The sequence below is a fragment of the Nansenia antarctica genome (assembly GCF_963989245.1).
Source record: "Nansenia antarctica genome assembly, chromosome: 10".
Classification (NCBI taxonomy): Eukaryota; Metazoa; Chordata; class Actinopteri; order Argentiniformes; family Microstomatidae; genus Nansenia; species Nansenia antarctica.
This window is the reverse complement of record NC_137680.1, coordinates 2,181,249-2,199,473: the sequence shown is the minus strand read 5'-3', so window position 1 is coordinate 2,199,473 and position 18,225 is coordinate 2,181,249. Positions and strand designations below refer to the sequence as shown.

Here is an 18,225-nt window from a genome sequence, read left to right as displayed (position 1 = left end):
GTTTCGAAATCCCTCCGAAGGTTAAATACTCTGGCCGCATTTACACTGCCAGGTAGAAGTGACACAATTCCCATGTTTTGCTCACATGTGGCACAGATTGGATATGGGTTATGAATGTGGGGGTTATGAACCCTAACCCTAACCCTAACCCTAACCCAAAAAAGGGCATTGAATGTGATATTCTTAGATCCGATTCAGGCCTCAATCAATATGTGGAAATAAATCTGATAGGCTATGAATCGGATATGTCGTGAGCTTAGAATGATAAGGTTCTATCTCCGTTTAGAATGATAAGGTTCTATCTCCGTTTAGAATGATAAGGTTCTATCTCCGTTTAGAATGATAAGGTTCTATCTCCGTTTAGAATGATAAGGTTCTATCTCCGTTTAGAATGATAAGGTTCTATCTCCGTTTAGGGTAGTTCAGAGAATCAAGGACCCCAATTGAAATAAGCCAGTGGCTTTCTTGGGTTTTTATCCTGTTAGTTGACCTTGTATGTAATATGTACTTTCATGTACCTACTTCTGCAAATCTTCTAATAAAGTTTTCAATCAATCAATCAATCAGAGATATTGAGCGTCAAAGTGTTTACTGACACTGTACATACTTTGTGTTTTGTCCCCCGCCCCCACCTGTGGTGTATGTCCCCACCTGTCCTACCCGCTGTACATACCTTATGTTTTGTTGTATTGTTCTTCCCATGTTGGATGTATGTTTATCTTGTAGATAGTACTAGTTATTTGTCTGTATTATCTTGTAGATAGTACTAGTTTTTTGTCTGTCTTACATGTAACGATGAATTGAGTATCAAGGACCCCAATTGAAATAAGCCAGTGGCTTTCTTGGGTTTTTATCCTGTTAGTTGACCTTGTATGTAATATGTACTTTCATGTACCTACTTCTGCAAATCTTCTAATAAAGTTCTCAATCAATCAATCAAAACATTCCATTATGTTTTGTGAGATAGAACCTTTGTATTTTATTAATTACTAACTCAAAAATGTCAACATTTTAAAAATAACATCACACAGGCATTAATAAACACCTAATGGATCAGATTATGTAAAAAACTCAATTTTGACAAAAATGGAAATAGAACCTTATAATTCTAACGTCACGACATGTTGATGACGTTGGACGTTAGTTTCACTCCACAGCTGTTCTAAAGTGAAGAAGTCCTCTTTCTTCGCCACCTTAAAATGTGCGGCATATTTTGCGGACCTCTAAACATACTTCGGAAAGCAATGGATTTATATTATAATATAATTATAAAAGGGATTATAAGTTCTGTCTCGTTTGCGTCCATTGCAAGTGTTCAAGTGTTACACAAGTGTAAGCAAATGTAAGCACAGGTATCGATATGGGTCATTTAAAAAAGTAGATGTAAGAAAAAAAGAAAATAAATTCTGATATCGGGAAAGAATCTGAACTAGGCATTACGACCTGCAGTGTAAATGCATCCTTTGAAAACTGCCAATGACATATGAGTCACATTGGCTTTTGTTTGAATTCACAAAATAAACATTCTGTTTCCCATCTTTCTTGAAATTGTCGATATTCATTGTCCACTTTTATTTTTTTGGGCCATTGTTTATGCTAGCTACTTTTGCAAAGGTAGATAGCATTTACCTTGTTTGTATGGTAGCCTAGGTAGTCCATTTGGCCTTCATTAATTCTCTGATTAAAGCTTGAGAGTAGAACGCCTCCTGCGTTTCAGTGTTGTCTTGTCACAGACGTTAATTTTTATTATACAACAGTTAGTTCCGACCAAGTCATTTGGTTGGACAAGAGGCATTCCATGAGTGCTGAGCACTGGGACTTTTAACTATATGTATCACTCCGCCGCCGCACAGATGTTCTAAATGACCGTTAATTATGACTAATGGACGAAGTAACCTGTGACACAAAGCAAACTATTGAAGACATATGTAAGAATGCGATACCCACAATGACCTGTCTGATTTTTTGTTCTTTGCTATTCATGTAAAACAAGAAAAGAAAAATAAAGTATAAAAAAAAAAAAAAAGTTTGTCATATAAAAACACTATCATACTGTGTGGCACATGGACCCCCGTCATGTGTCTGGGAACACGGTGAAGTTCACTGCTGGCAGCATTGGGCATGGGAGAGAGCTACTCTCACTCTGAAGTAGAGGGGAGAGATCTGTGGATAGAATAGCAAACTTAAGGCCAATGCACACGGCGTGCAATCTTGTCGCACCGCCGAATTCGATTCCATTGTTTTGAATGAGACAATGCACACGGCATGCGATGCGATATTGTCGCATGACAACATTCGATTCTCAGTTCACATTCATTAATTCATTGGTGTGAATTGAGAATCGAATGTTGTCGTGCGACAAAATCGCACGCCGTGTGCATTGGCCTTAACTGCCAAAAGAGCATAGTATGTGAATGCTTGAAATACACTTGGAACGCTAGTAGCGAGAACAACAAAAACTCTATACATTCTAAGCAGTTTGTGTGAGTAACATTACAGTTTGGTAAGATGATAGGAAACACTTTAAAGTCCCAGAGGGGAAACATTACTTAGACACCTAGTGCTGCTGTATACAAAATAACACTGGACATTACATACTCAACATATAACAATACATATGTTACGGTACATGTGGGAATACGGTACATGTGGTTAGGGTTAGGTGCTACGTCGACTTGGTACATGCTGGCATGTCTAACCCTAACCCTAACCTTAACCCTAACCCTAACCCTACCCCTAACCCTAACCCTAACCCTAACCGTAGCACCCTAGCACCTAACCCTAACCCTAGTTTTCCCACATGTACCGTATTCCCACATGTACCGTAACACATACATCCATCTCATCCCCTACAGCCACATACATAATACATGTATTGCACAAGATAAACAGTTTCATCTAAACCCCCCCCCCCCACTAAAACAGTTTACCAAACAGGTGGAATATGCTTTTTACAGGCTTACCTTGCATGGTGGTGAGGAAGATGACGTCCCCTCCCTTGAGGAAGTCTCTTCTCTGCAGTTCCTCTGTGTCACTGAAGGAGAGTGTACCGATCAGGCCGTTTGCATAGTACGCCTGGTTGTTCTCGTCTGTGATGAGCGTCCCAACTACGCTAGGCCTTCCCCAAGTCTCTGTGTCAGCGGGGTCAGTAGTGATGCTCCGCTGCTTGGACATCTGCAGCTGAACGTTGGGGTTCTGGTCCAGCAGTAGGAAGGTCACCTGCCTCCATGGGCAAGGCCACTGGAGCTGGTCGTCATAGTCACCAGACACCAAACGCACCGCAAATCCTAAGTTGGGCTTGGCCAATATTGTCAGTAGCTGGTAGGCATAACCAGCCCTGGAGTAGTATCTAGGGCTGTAGATAAAAGTACGGTCATTGCTGGTGGTGGAGAAGACGTTCTCAAAGTCCCTGATCTGCCAGGTGTTGTGGGGACATTCGGTCTCTGACAGGTTGATGTCATCGATGGAGAACCCTCCTGTAGAGCTTCCTGCCCCTTTACGCACCTCAAACTCCACCTGGAAGGTTCTGGTGGCGTCCAGGGGCACGTGGTGGAGCTGCCAGTAAGACGCTGGTGGACCTGAAGAAAAGTGTGTTTAAGTGGTATACCCGACTAGGAAGATATTGGGTATAATACACTGGGTGTATTGCTAATTGACCTGTACAAAAAATGCAAACATAATATATGCATACAAAACAAATTAGTTGAATTCAACACAAGGAATAAAACAACTGAAAAGACACATCTACATGTTTCAAGCAAAGCGTAGTGTTCTACATGTTTTCTAGGTTTCTCTTGTGGTGTTTGTTGATATGTCTCCTACTTATCATTATCACCTGTGATCTGGCCCATGAGGCGAAGAGTTTCTTGAGAGTTCTCATCCTGGTACTCTCTGATCCAGATGTTGAGCTGGTCTGACTCGCTCCCACTGTGGTAGTAGTAGAACTGCAGACACTGGACATGGCACTTCCTGCTGGGAGTCATCACCCTGCTCTCCAGCCTGGCCGTGTCTCCCTCCACCCCATCAGCTGTGTTGGCGTGCATGAAGAAACCAGTCCCTGGAGACAAACAACATTCATTTTTCAAATCTTTTACTGCGTTTATTTGCTCAATGCAATTACAGAGATTGTCAATGGGACTATAGTCGTTCGGTGAGAGGGCTATGTAGATTTGAGTGTCATCCGCATAGTTGTGGTAGGCAATTTTGTTCTTTTTTATGATGTGTCCCAATGGAAGCATGTAGAGATTGAATAGAAGGGGGCCAAGGATTGACCCTTGGGGAACCCCACATGTCATTTTAATTTGGTCAGATACAAAGTTGCCAATGGAGACATAGTAGCTTCTGTCCTGTAGGTAGGATCTAGTGGGGGGGTAGTGGTGGTCTAGTGGATAGTGTGTTGGACTTCCGATCGGAAGGTTGTGAGTTCAAATCCCTGAAACCACACCCCTACTAGCGTGCCCTTGAGTAAGGCACTTAGCCCTCAGTTACGCCAGGGGGACTGTCCCTGTAATTCGTAATTGTAAGTCGCTTTGGATAAAAGCGTCTGCTAAAAATGGCAAAATTAAAAATCTAAACCAGTTTAGGGCAGTGCCCGAAAGTCTTACCCAGGTTTTTAGTCTATCTATTAGAATGTCATGGTCTACAGTGTCAAAGGCAGCACTAAGATCTAGTAGTACCAAAACTGATCCCTCTTCTGACACACTTTTTTTTACTGCATTTCGTTGTCTGAATCTAATCTAAAATCTCATCTAAAAAAGTATGTAGGCTATAAAACGATGGTGCAGGCTAATTTACAAGAACTGACACGATTACAATGGTGTTTGAAGCCTTTCTGAGTAGTGATGTTCAGAAGATAATCAGCCTTCTAGGAATCGGCCCCAGCCCTGCAATTGTGTTACCTGAGGGTTAGCTGACAACCCCACTGACAGATGACAGGTAGGTAATGACAGGTAATGTATTGGAGGAGTGGTTGTCTTGAGGGAGTGGTTGTCTTGAGGGAGTGATTAGGGTTGAGTTAACCAGCTATTGTTCCCACCCATTATTACCTACCAAAAAACTCTGTGAAGACTTTGAGCCTGGTTTTCTCAAAATGGTCATTTGGAGGGTATCACCATTAAAATATCCATGACGTCTTCAACTTGTTTCAGATTTCAATTTATGACACATCATTTTAAAGCTTACAATCTACCCTTTCATAATCTGGAAAAAACTGAAAAAGTATGTTGCCCTACTTGCAGACTTTTTAACCATTCCCTGTCACATATGCATGTTGTATACATAGTATATACAACAACCCTAACTCTAAATGAAGTAAAGGTATCAAACAGTAGAATTCTTGTCAGTAGCTTTCTGAAATCTCACCGTTACTGCCGAGGGAGGTGTGGTCAGTGTCGGGACCCCCAGGACTACTTGTTACTCTTGTCCAGCCAGCATTCATGCTCCGAGTGCAACGATTCATCCCACACATATCATCATCGGAAAAGTCGCAGAATTCTTTAAATGCGATGGCCGAACCTAAAGGAAACACACACACACACACACACACACACAATAAATACTAAGATTCTGCTGGCACGTTGGTCAAATCAAATAACCCTCTTAACACTTCCTCCTCAACTAATGCAAATATGGGATTTTCTACCAAAAACTATATTTTAACACAAGTTTACAAAACTCTATCAGTGATGCAGCACCACTTGATAGAACTTACTGCAGCTGTAGAGTCTGTTCAGCTTCACAACATCATTGGAGCTCATTTCCAGGCGTTGGCCAATCACATCCTGATACTCTGGTAGCTTAGTGATGATGGTAGATCCGTCTCCATTGCTGAACGCATACTGGGAGTAGTGCATCACTGAGTAGTAGTCATACGGGGTACCCTGGGTACTGACTTCTTCTGCACTGAGTTTCACAAAATTGTGCTCTTTACCTGTAGAAATAGCAAGAAGTATGAACCGTGTTATAAAATCCATATCTCAGAAAATCCATATAACTCAAACAATTTAGCTAATCATCTTAGCCTTAACATGAATCATCATAACTCAATTCAAATTCAAGTCATCATTTTTGGCCATGTTTTTTGCTTTGTTTTGTTTTTTAAGTAGAAGAACATTTTGTTCAGATTTGCTAATGATACAGAAAACAAATAGATCAAACCTTCTCTGATATTTTTGAAGACAATAGTCACATGGTCATCTCTGTCAGTTCTGGACTGCTCGTGATAGAAGCCCAGAGCGTGGAGAAACTCATGCTCCACTGTAGAAATACTATCGCAACCGTTTCCAATGGAGAGCTCTTGCCCAGGAAAACTTCGCCCTATGTAAGAGAAACACCTACACAGGAAAGGACACAGGGTAACACACCCGCAAATGACAGATGGATGCCAGCAGCAGCAATGATATACCCAGAGGCGCCCCGTCCATAGAGGCAACCAAGGCAATTGCTTGGGGCCACCAAACAAAAAGGGCCTCCAAAAAATTTTCCCCCAAATTTTTTTTTCCACATTTTTTTTTCCACATTTTTTTTTCCCAGATGGGAGTGTTACATTAGTTTTCTTAAGATAGGATAATAAATACATCTGTTCAATGGGCATTTGCCAAAGTAGCCTACTGTTAATCAGTATTTATCCTGTATAGAATAGAATAGAATAGACTTTATTGTCGTTGTACAGTTGCCTATACAATGAAATTGTAGTGGCTCTTCCGAAGGTGCAAAAAAACTGAAAACATATTCACATATTCACAAACATATACACATATAAGATAAACATTTATGAACATGTCTTATGTCTACTGTTCAGTGTCTACTGTATGGTGTATATGAAGATGTTATGACGTTTTATCATGAAAATAATGAACAGCAAGCTAGATCCAAAACTAGGGCCGGTGGAGGAGGGCAATTGTCACATTGGACATTTATTGAATAGAACAGTCAAACTTGGCGACGTACAAAAATAATCCATAAGCGATCAAAACCAGAAAAATAACAAACAATGCGTATAGAATATGCGTATAATGCGGTCAACAAAAATACATCGCTCCCCTCTCTCTCCACTACCACCATGCAAGGTGCGCAGGTGCTTAAATTACCTTGCAATATCACCCCCCATAACCATATGACTTCTCAATACGGTGATCTAGGCAATAAACAAACAATCAAAGTAAACTCACAATAAACCCATTAGCCTGTTATACTAAATACCCCCTAAATCATATTCATACCTCCTACAACACCTCAGGCCTTTGGGTCGGGTGGTTCATGGAGGCAGACTGAAAGGACACACATTCATTGCCTATTTCATAAATGTTCTCCATATAACGACGTCGATCATTGATCGGCAACGACACTATATAATTGTTTGCCTGACTGGCAATCGGATTTGGGCATTTATACGGCAAATCAAATGAAGAACTACAAATCCCTGATGACAGGGAGATGACGTATGACTGCTCTGATGAATCAACCCCTATTTCATTATTTTCTCTATATAGCGACGTCGATCATTGATCGGCAACGACACTATAATATAGTTTGCCTAACTGGCCATCGGATTTGGGCTCCTAATATCTAAAAAGCACTACGGTTTTCTTATTTTATCGGATTAAAGTAGCGAAGACCAGAAATTCCCATTGACCGCCAGTCAAACTTCTCCCCTTCTATCACCCAAAAAGGGGCGTGATCATTCTGATGACAGGGAGATGACGCGCAATTGCTCTGATGAATTGTAGTTTATTGATAGCTGGCTAGTCTCGCGGTGCCAGCCGTTTCCACTTCCGCTTTGCTCTCGCTCCAAACGTCTGGAGACCGTTATCCATAGAACGGATTCTATGTGCCGCCCGGAGCGAGCGGCAAATCTAGGACACTGATAGGCCGGACCGATGGGAAGCACCGCCCCCCCGTCCTTCTCATTGGTTCAGCGGGGCAGTTTTTTTTTTTTTTTTTAAAGTTAACTATTCATTTGTTACGTATTTATTTGACATCTGGGTACAAAATATAAATAGTTAATACATCATGTAGCCTATATTAAAGCCTTTAAAAATGATTCATGATAAGATCCATCATTTACATGCATTTACATGCATCATTTACATGCTCCATGTTGCATGTAATTTGTATGCTACTTGTGGTCCAGTATGTCGCAATGTGTACTAGGTGTGCTACTGTACCTGTGGTCATGTACTGTTTTTACAGTTTTTATGTAATGTGCTTTGCATGTTTGTATGTGCTTTTATTATGTCAAATGTAATTGTTGTATTGTGACTGTCTTGGCCAGGGCTCCTTTGTAAAAGAGACGCTAGTCTTTCAGACAGTTTTTTTTACTTACACACACGAGCGCGCGCATATGCGCGAACTTCGTAAAACCGTATTATATTTTAGTGTCAGGGAAATAAATACATTTTAAAATGTCCACATCGTCACCCGCCTAAGACCCTTACCAGGGGCCTCCATAATGTTGTTTGCTTAGGGCCCCCAAAAGTCTAGGGGCTCCACTGGATATACCACCATAGACAGTTATTTTCCAAGACACAATGTCAATCAGCTGATCACCCATAGGACTGCTGCTGTTGATCTTAATCACTTCATGTGTCCTCGCAAGGTTAGAACACAACACATGAGATCAGATCTCAACAGACTGTTACAAAACAGGGTTCAATCAAGGCAGTTCCCATAACAAACACAAGAGCAAAATGATGCTAGCAAGAAAAATAATCTCCTTACTAATGCACACGTTATTGCAGCAGCTGTAACTAAAGGACCTTACCCTCCCAGCTTTTGGACAGAGATGTAGTCCTCCTCATCCTCCCAGGGCTTGAAGTCGATGCATGACTTCAGCCTGAACTGCTCAAGAGCTCGCAGAATGACTCCTTTGGCATTCATGTCTTCATTAGGATACAGAGGAATTAGGGGGTTGGATCTACATAAATAAATAATATATGTATATGTGTGTGTGTGTGTGTGTGTGTGTGTGTGTGTGTGTGTGTGTGTGTGTGTGTGTGTGTGTGTGTGTGTGTGTGTGTGTGTGTGTGTGTGTGTGTGTGTGTGTGTGTGTGTGTGTGTGCGTGTGTGTGTGTGTGTGTGTGTGTTTGTTTGTGTATGGTATGGTACTATGGCATGGTAGTATTATTGTTTATCAGTATGAGATTACATTGTGGTAAAATGTAAATCCTACTTCATTTACCAAGGTCATTGTTCAAAACATAGGGGACAGGAGAGGTCCATAGGTCTTCTTTGTCCAAAATGGTGTTCCTGGTGTTCCTCTGTTTGTTCTGAAACCAAACAATATGGATAAGCCTTATATGTAATAGGTAATGTAAATCAACAATCCCTCTGGAAATGTAGTGCCATTAGACTTACCTGCAGTATATCTCCATAATATAAATTCAGATCTAAAACAACAATGAGAAATGTGTAAAGAATATTGAGTTTGTAGAATATTGTCTCAAAAACATTATTTTAATTCAGATAATTGTAAAAGTAAAGGCGGAATTAGGAAATAGGTTGTACTGTAGCTGATGGAGATAGTGCTTTCCACAAACAGATATCCTTTATCTCATCTTTACCTTTGTTTATTTCGACAATGTCCCGTTCGTCACCCAGTTCTTAAAAAACAAAAGAAGAAGAAAACACACATATAGAGGGAATGAACAAGTACAGAAACTTGCTAAATACCTAAAGAAACAAAGAGAGCATGAATGTATAATGGCAGTGCATTACCATGCTAGTATTAAGACAATGTAATGTAATGACAAAACGTAATTGTAATAATAATCCCGGTACACTGAGGTATGTGTGCATCTAAAATCTGTAAAGGCCAGTGCACACGGCGGCGATTTTGTCGTACCGCCGAATTCGATTCCATTGTTTTGAATGAGACAATGCACACGGCGTGTGATGCGATTTTGTCGCACGACAACATTCGATTCTCCATTCACACCCACTCACTTCGGTGGTGTGAATTGAGAATCGAATGTTGTTGTGTGACAAAATCGCACCCGTGTGCATTGGCCTTTACACCACTGTCACCAGATGTTTCTAATACATCCCAAACAACCTTTTGTTTGCAAAAACGTACCCTTGATCTTTGGTGGTCCCTGAAGACAAATAAAACAACATTTATTTATTTTTTTAAAGTCATTACTTACTTACTAATAAATATGATTTTCATTTTGTACAATGTCCTTGTGATCTCAAAGAAAAAATATTAAATATATTCAATATATATATTATATATATATTTGGACATTTATTACCTGGAATTGTCATCAGGAAGAATCAATGATGCACGACCAAACACAATTTTAATCTGGACGCATTTGATTTCTGACTTTCTATCCCTGTCTGTGTCACATGTTTGTATTATTCGGTTGGTTGGTGGTGGGGGTTGGGGGGGTGTTGGGGGTTGGGGGGTGGAGAGAGGTGTGGGGGGGTAGAGGGATAGCTGGATACAATCAAAATGTATTCACCAAACAGTTGTATTGTGTATAACTGTTGTATTGTCTATAACTTGACGATGTTGTTATAATAAAAAGTAATAATACAATTTCATACTCTTACCGACGAGAGACAGCCAGAGACAGCCAGGCTCACCACCAGAAAGGTAGAGATCAACATTCTCTTCAGGTGTTCTTGGAAGGGTCAGACACCCTAATAACAAAGAACAATAAGCAAAGAAAGATACAATATAAGACACAAGAAGAAATATTAATGCATTTCATCCCTCAAAATCATATCCTCTTGACATTGCACAAAATACAACAAGATCCAAGATCCAAAATACTTTTGTGCAAGAATAAATCTTTCAAATTATATTGCACAAGTATCAAATCATCAAAACTTCCTCAAACTTCCCTTACAGGAAGAATACACTACACATATCCATAACACTGTCCATACCTGTATCCACATCCAAATCTGTATACATAACACTGTAATTGTTAAATGCTACAGCACTATAAACCACATTAGAGGAACAATTGGACAACTTTTACCTGAGATATCCAGATGTTGGATGGGAACAAGTCTTCATCAACTGAGCCTGAGAAGATGTGTACTATGGAGCGCTTTGTTTATAAACAGTATCGAGCGCAGCCTTGAATTCCTTTAATTATTATTATGGATACCCATAACTGAATAAACCGGTTCCAAGCAGCAGCGTTCTAAGCAGTACACAGCTTTAAGACACTTGATTGGTTGGCGGGTTTGACCCCCAGATCTCTGTTCTTCCTGGGGGGGAGATGTGTGCACAAACTACATTTTTCTCATATTTCTGAGGCTACCTTTTGTTGCAGTGACAGCACTGATGAAACCTTTGAGTGAGATGATGCATTTATGTTTCAGTCGTGCAGTATGCATTGAAGTCTACAATATATGTGTAATGTAACGTGTATACAAAATGACAATATACTGTTGTCTACCAACGAATGTGGTCCCGTAGTACTGCTGTATATCCAGTATGTACCCTATAGCTCTACCAATAGTTCATCAACATTTTAGTTCTGTAATTGAGGTTATACTTTATTAAAAGTCTGCAATTTGCGTGGTGTTTACCATAAAACGTACATGATAAAATGGTAATTACACAATAATAACATACTCTTTACATTCTAGTTTTATTGGGATTAAGTGAAACAAGCACCACTACAGTATATAAACCCACTTCTAATAATCAACAATTATATTTAGTCCTTTGAGAAAATACAACTTTACCACACAATTTCCCCCCCAGAAAAACAGGTAAGCTGACATACAGTACATAGGATTGCAAAATAGATGGGATAGTCTCTGAGGCCAGTTTAGCAAGTATTAGCAATCAGACACAGAAGCACAGGAGCAGAGGAACAGGTAGTGCTTTAGTCGCCATGCTGTACATCACAACAACCACAATGCATTGCGTGCAGCAAACACTCACCGAACACTTTATTAGGAACACCTGTACACCATCTCATTCATTCAGGTGGTGTAATGGTGTCTTTTCTTGGCACACTTTGGGCCCGTTAATACCAACCAATCATTGCTTGAATGTGTAGTGGTTTTATATCATGTTATACAACAGTTAGTTCCGACCAAGCAATTTGATTGGACAAGAGGCATTCCATGAGTGCTGATATACAGTATAACAGCACTGGGACTTTAACTATTATGTATCACTCCGCCGCACAGATGTTCTACTAAATTACCGTTAATTAGACGACATGTTTGTGTTCAGGTTACTAGGCAACAGTCCATTTGAAGTTCAGTTGCGGAACTATAATGAATTATAAGTTCTACTAAATCTATTAAGAATCAATTATATCCACGACAAATGCCACAGCCTATTTGAGGAGTATTGCTAACCATGTGTTCTTCAGTGGCCTTCCCAGTCACCGGATCTGAACCCAATAGAACACCTTTGGGATGTGGTAGAATGAGAGATTCACAGCTTGAAAGTGCGTCTGAAAGATCTGCAGGAATTGCATGATGCAATCATTCACTTTTTTTTGTATTACTTTTATTTTTTTTACACTTTTGGCATTTTGCTCTGACACAATGATATTGTTGTGGATTGTCTTGTTGGTTATGAATCAAAGAAGAACAATTCTGAGTTTAAGACTATTTATTGAAACACAGGTACAAAAATGTTGAGCTGGATTCTGGTCTGGTAGAGAGAGAGAGAGAGAGAGAGAGAGAGAGAGAGAGAGAGAGAGAGAGAGAGAGAGAGAGAGAGAGAGAGAGAGAGAGAGAGAGAGAGAGAGAGAGAGAGAGAGAGAGAGAGAGAGAGAGAGGGGAGCTGCGTGATCAAAACGAGAGAGCCCCCTGGGCTCACACCCTTATTTATAAACAATAGTATGTAAATACAGTTACAAACAATGGTCCTATCACAGTCACTGCATAGATGCTTGAGGTGTGAAGAGTAGGAGACCCCACAATGATGTCACCTGGCCTACAAGTCATTCCAGGTTAAAGTTCAAGTCAGATTCACAGGAAGTCATTCTAACAATGCCCATATATGGACAGCACTTCCTGAGGCAAGAACACAATGGCCCTTAAGACAAAGGATGTGTTTACAAGGTGTCATAACCCCCCTTGTCAGGAGAACAGGCCCATACCATATACCCATGCATGTGTGTGTGTAAGTAAAATATACTACACTATATCTGAGGTGTTTTGTCTTTTCTGAAATGTGCTGTAACATTGCTTAACAGGAAGAGACAACACCCACTGTTTATCCAAAGCGATAACAAATTTGCAAAGCGACAAATACATTTGTCTAAGTAAGTGAATTACCTATCCTCAGTCATAGCAAGAACAAGTAATTTATCCTAGGGCCAGGGGCAATTTGTGAGCTTAGAATGATAAGGTTCTATCTCCGTTTAGGGTAGTTCAGAGATATTGAGCGTCAAAGTTTTTACATTCCATTATGTTTTGTGAGATGGAAAATGTTATTAATTACTAACTCAAAAATGTAAACATTTTAAAAATAACACCACACAGGCATTAATAAACACCTAATGGATCAGATTATGTAAAAAACTCAATTTTGACAAAAATGGAGATAGAACCTTATAATTCTAACGTCACGAATTGGCAGTCATAATGCTAGAAGAAGGATTTTTTCAATCATGTCATCATGGACCAGAATCTCAAAGGAATGATTCCAATATCTTGTGGAATCAATGCTACGAACAATTGAGGCTGTTTTGAGAGCAAAGGGACGCCCTACCTAGTATTTGTATAGTGTTCAGTGAGTGTACATCTGTACAGTATGCAGTAATTCAATGTAATGTAATAATGAAATAATGAATGCAATGCAATAGAATGAATGTATAAACGTATGGACACAACATCTTCTCTTTACTAACAAAGAACTAATTAATACCTTAGAACACACATGTCAATACCAAGGCCCGCGGGCCAGACACGGCCGGGTCATTACGGTGCCATTTGGACTTCATAACTTGTGAAAAATAAATTGTTGATTTATCTATATGTTAATGTTCTATTATATAAAGGACATATCTAGCTTGCTGAAAAACATAGTGGTCGAGCTCAGGCACCTACATTTTATTTTATTTAGAATACCCTCTGTAGTTCAATAGGGCGAGTGTCTCCAGAACAGAGTGGACACATAACAGGGTGGACACTAACAGGGTGGACATTTTGAATTAAAGTTAGCCTTTAGCCTGCCTGTGTTAGCATAATGCCTAGAATGACCATGAATACTTGATGAGGAATCTAATTTGCATTAAATACTTTTTTTGAAATTATTCAATTTGATTGATCTCCTCAATATTTAGGCATAACAGGGTGGACACGTTATGGTCAACCACATTAAACTCACTGGATAAAAACATAAAAATCAGATGGTAAAAGAGGTAGAAAATCACACAGCTTACAACATTTGAAATCCCCTCCACTGATGTGATGTCACCTCATGAGAGTGATGTGATTGAGAAATATGGTTTTCTTTTAAAAGGGACATTAACACAGCATACCAGGGTGGACAGTGATCGCAGGGACAAGCAATAATATTGCTTAACCATATTATTGTAAGCAAACCCTTAATTTTTTGTACTTTTTTTTTTTTTTTAATGGATAAAAACTATATTGGATTTCAATAGATATTGATCAGGAAAATGAAATAATAATAACATATTTGGAAATGTATATGTTTTTAATAGTTATTTTTTGGATTGAAGTTTAATGAACAACACTGGGGACGTCCCAAATCCCATGCAAAATCCAATTTACATCTTTAACCAAAGCTTTTAAAATGTAGAAAACAACAACTTAGAAGCCCATATCATTGTATTCATAATACATAACAATTGACTATACATGAAAAACCTAATGGAATTAGTATTTGTCCAAATTTAGACAACATACAACATGATTTAGTACTGGGGACGGAAAAGGCACCGTATTAAAAAAATGACCCGTCCCTCTGCGACTTTTAATCAGGCCCGCCAATAAATACTGACAACAAAATGTATGTGGCACATGCGCAGGTGTTATTTAAGCAATATCGCACGAGAGGGAGTGTAGGTACCGAAGTGTAGGCCGCAGGCCGAGTACCGAAGACGATCACAGCGGTGCTGATATTCAGTATAACAGCACGACCTCGAGTGTGATACTGCTTTTATACAACAGTTCTACAGCGCAATTTATTAGTTAACAGTAATAAGCGACAACAGATTATGATTTGTTTGTTTAATTAATCATAAAAATAAACAAAAAATAGTTTTTCTGGGGGGGGAATTGTGTGGTAAAGTTGTATTTTCTCAAAGGACTAAATATAATTGTTGATTGTTAGAAGTGGGTTTATATACTGTAGTGGTGCTTGTTTCACTTAATCCCAATAAAACTAGAATGTAAAGAGTATGTTATTATTGTGTAATTACCATTTTGTCATGTAAGTTTTATGGTAAACACCACGCAAATTGCAGACTTTTAATAAAGTATATGAATGAATGAATGAATGGTCTTTATTGTCATTGATATAGTACAGGTACCAAACAACGACATTTGGGAGGGGTGGCTCCCCTGGTGCTAGGAAAAAAAAAACTAAAAACAAGAAGGGAAAAGAGCTGGTTTACATAAATAAAGGCTATGTACACTATCCACTATACTATACTATACAAATAAAACACTGTGCTGTACTCTATGCTATGCTATACCTATTCTAACATTTCCTATTCTCTGAACCTTATGTACCCTAGGGTTGTCATATTGCACATAGTGTTATTGCACATTCATTTAAAGTGTCGCAGTTTGCAGGTTTGAAATGTACACAGTTGTGTTTCAGTATTACACTTGATTTCAATCTAGTAGCTGCCATCAATTTGTCTAGATTGTCCAGGGCCTAGAACCTAGGTCTTTGCTGTGTTCAGGGCCTGAATGGCCCTGGGGTAGAAGCTGAGCTTCAGTCTGTTTGTCCTTGCGAACATGGTCCTGAACCGCCTGTTCGAGGGCAGCCGAGCAAAGTGTTCGTACCCAGGGTGGGATGGGTCTCTGGAGATCTTGGAGGCCTTCCTGAGGCAGTGTGTGTTGTACAGCTCTTCCAGAGAGGGGAGGGGGGCGCCGGTGATCTTCTGGGCCGATCTCACGACTCTCTGTAGCGCATTCCTCTCTGCGGCTGTGCAGCTGGAGAACCAGATGCAGATGCAGTAGGTGAGGATGCTCTCCACTGCGCAGCGGTAGAAGGTCACCAGCATCTCCTGTCCGATGTGGTCTTTCCTGAGGACTCTCAGGAAGTAGAGTCGCTGTTGTGCCTTCTTGATGATGGCTGCTGTGTTGATCTTCCAGGACAGGTCATCCTGTATGTGCATGTGCACCCCCAGGAATCGGAGGGTTGAGACTCTCTCCACGCTCCCTCCATCGACGAGCAGGGGCTGGACCTCAGATTTTTTTCCTCCTGAAGTCCAAGATGATTTCCTGGGTCTTTGACTGGTTCAGCAGCAGGTTGTTAACCTTGCACAGCTTGCCCAGCTGCTCTACCTCATCCCTGTACGCCACCTCGTCCCCCCCCGAGATGCAGCCCACCACGGTGGTGTCGTCTGCAAACTTTACGATGGAGTTGCTGGGGTGGACGGGAGTGAAGTATAACCTCAATTACAGAACTAAAATGTTGATGAACTATTGGTAGAGCTATAGGGTACATACTGGATATACAGCAGTACTACGGGACCACATTCGTTGGTAGACAACAGTATATTGTCATTTTGTATACACATTACATTACACATATATTGTAGACTTCAATGCATACTGCACGACTGAAACATAAATGCATCATCTCACTCAAAGGTTTCATCAGTGCTGTCACTGCAACAAAAGGTAGCCTCAGAAATATGAGAAAAATGTAGTTTGTGCACACATTTCCCCCCCAGGAAGAACAGAGATCTGGGGGTCAAACCAGCGACCTGGCCAGTCTCTCGAACCCCGAGGCTAACGCCCGCCAACCAATCAAGTGTCTTAAAGTTGTGTCATGCTTAGAACGCTGCTGCTTGGAACCGGTTTATTCAGTTATGGGTGTCCATAATCATAATTCAAGGGAATTCAAGGCTGCGCTCAATACTGTTTATAAACAAAGCGCTCTATAGTACACATCTTCTCAGGCTCAGTTGATGAAGACTTGTTCCCATCCACCAACTGGGTATCAGACTATGTATCAAGGCGAAACTGGGTTCTTGTCTGGTGAGGCTTCTGCAGTTAACCTATTGATGGCTAGCTGATACTGGCCTGCGGAGGTGAAACTAGATAGGACCCCTTTCCATGGAATGAAATGCTATTGCTTGCTGAAGTGCTCGAATAAATATTCTCTTAAAGAACAGTTCAGTAGTGGTGCTGAATATTTGATTGAATCATTTTATCCTAGAAGTTATATCAAGGACGTCTCGTTCAGATTAAACGAACTCGCTTGTAAGTGACGACTCAATTAACTCAATTCTGGAGAAGTTAACCGCCTTACACATACCACGATAAGATACAAGAATGCAGCAATGTAACATTCATACAAAATACATTCATAAACAGTCAATCATGACTATAATATATGAATATATATATATCAAATTATGACATATTGCTGATATACCAACAAAGGTGATCCTGTAGTACTGCTGTATATGTGGTGTGTACCACATGTGCACATATATAGCTCTACCAATAATTCATCATCATTTAGTTACGTAATTGAGGTTATACTTTATTAAAAGTCAATTATGCTGGTGTTTACCATAGAACTTAGATGATACAATGGTAAGTACACACATAATAACATAATAGCATCATTACATTCTAGTTTTATTGGGATAAAGTGAAACAAGCACCACTACAGTATATAGACCCACTTCTAACAATCAACAATTATATTTAGTCCTTTGAGAAAATACAACTTAACCACACAATTTCCCCTAAAAAAAACCAAGTAAACTGATACAGGATTACAAAATAGATGGGATGGTCTTTAACACTTAATCAGCCATGACTTTTCCTAGATATGTGCGTTCTACCACCCAGTATCCTTACATTTTCAAAATCACATCAGGATAAGCTAGTATAAAGCTATGTTGCAGTTTTTCTGTGTAGGAGGAGGCAGGCTAATTTACAAGCGGCCAACTAGTGGTCGTTGTGTGTAAATAGCAGCTTGAGCATTGTAAAGAGGTAAAAAAGGCACGGCTGTTGTTCTAGTGTTAAGTGAAAAGTGAAACGACAGTGTTTTATGGAGATCATTGGTGCAGAACATGT

The 18,225-nt window shown here is 40.0% G+C and overlaps 2 protein-coding genes across 2 annotated transcripts; both read right to left on the bottom strand.

Moving 5' to 3' along the window:
* Positions 1-1,879: 1,879 nt before the first annotated feature.
* LOC308166232 (meprin A subunit beta-like) lies at positions 1,880-4,043 on the bottom strand (the record flags this gene model as incomplete). The annotated part of the gene is made up of 3 exons (XM_080540497.1): positions 1,880-1,896; positions 2,964-3,578; positions 3,836-4,043. The coding sequence occupies 3 exons, from the start codon at positions 4,041-4,043 to the stop codon at positions 1,880-1,882; spliced, it is 840 nt and encodes a 279-aa protein (XP_080396623.1).
* A 1,635-nt stretch (positions 4,044-5,678) lies between these two features.
* LOC308166231 (meprin A subunit beta-like) lies at positions 5,679-8,877 on the bottom strand (the record flags this gene model as incomplete). The annotated part of the gene is made up of 3 exons (XM_080540496.1): positions 5,679-5,929; positions 6,157-6,332; positions 8,762-8,877. The coding sequence occupies 3 exons, from the start codon at positions 8,875-8,877 to the stop codon at positions 5,679-5,681; spliced, it is 543 nt and encodes a 180-aa protein (XP_080396622.1).
* Positions 8,878-18,225: the final 9,348 nt, after the last annotated feature.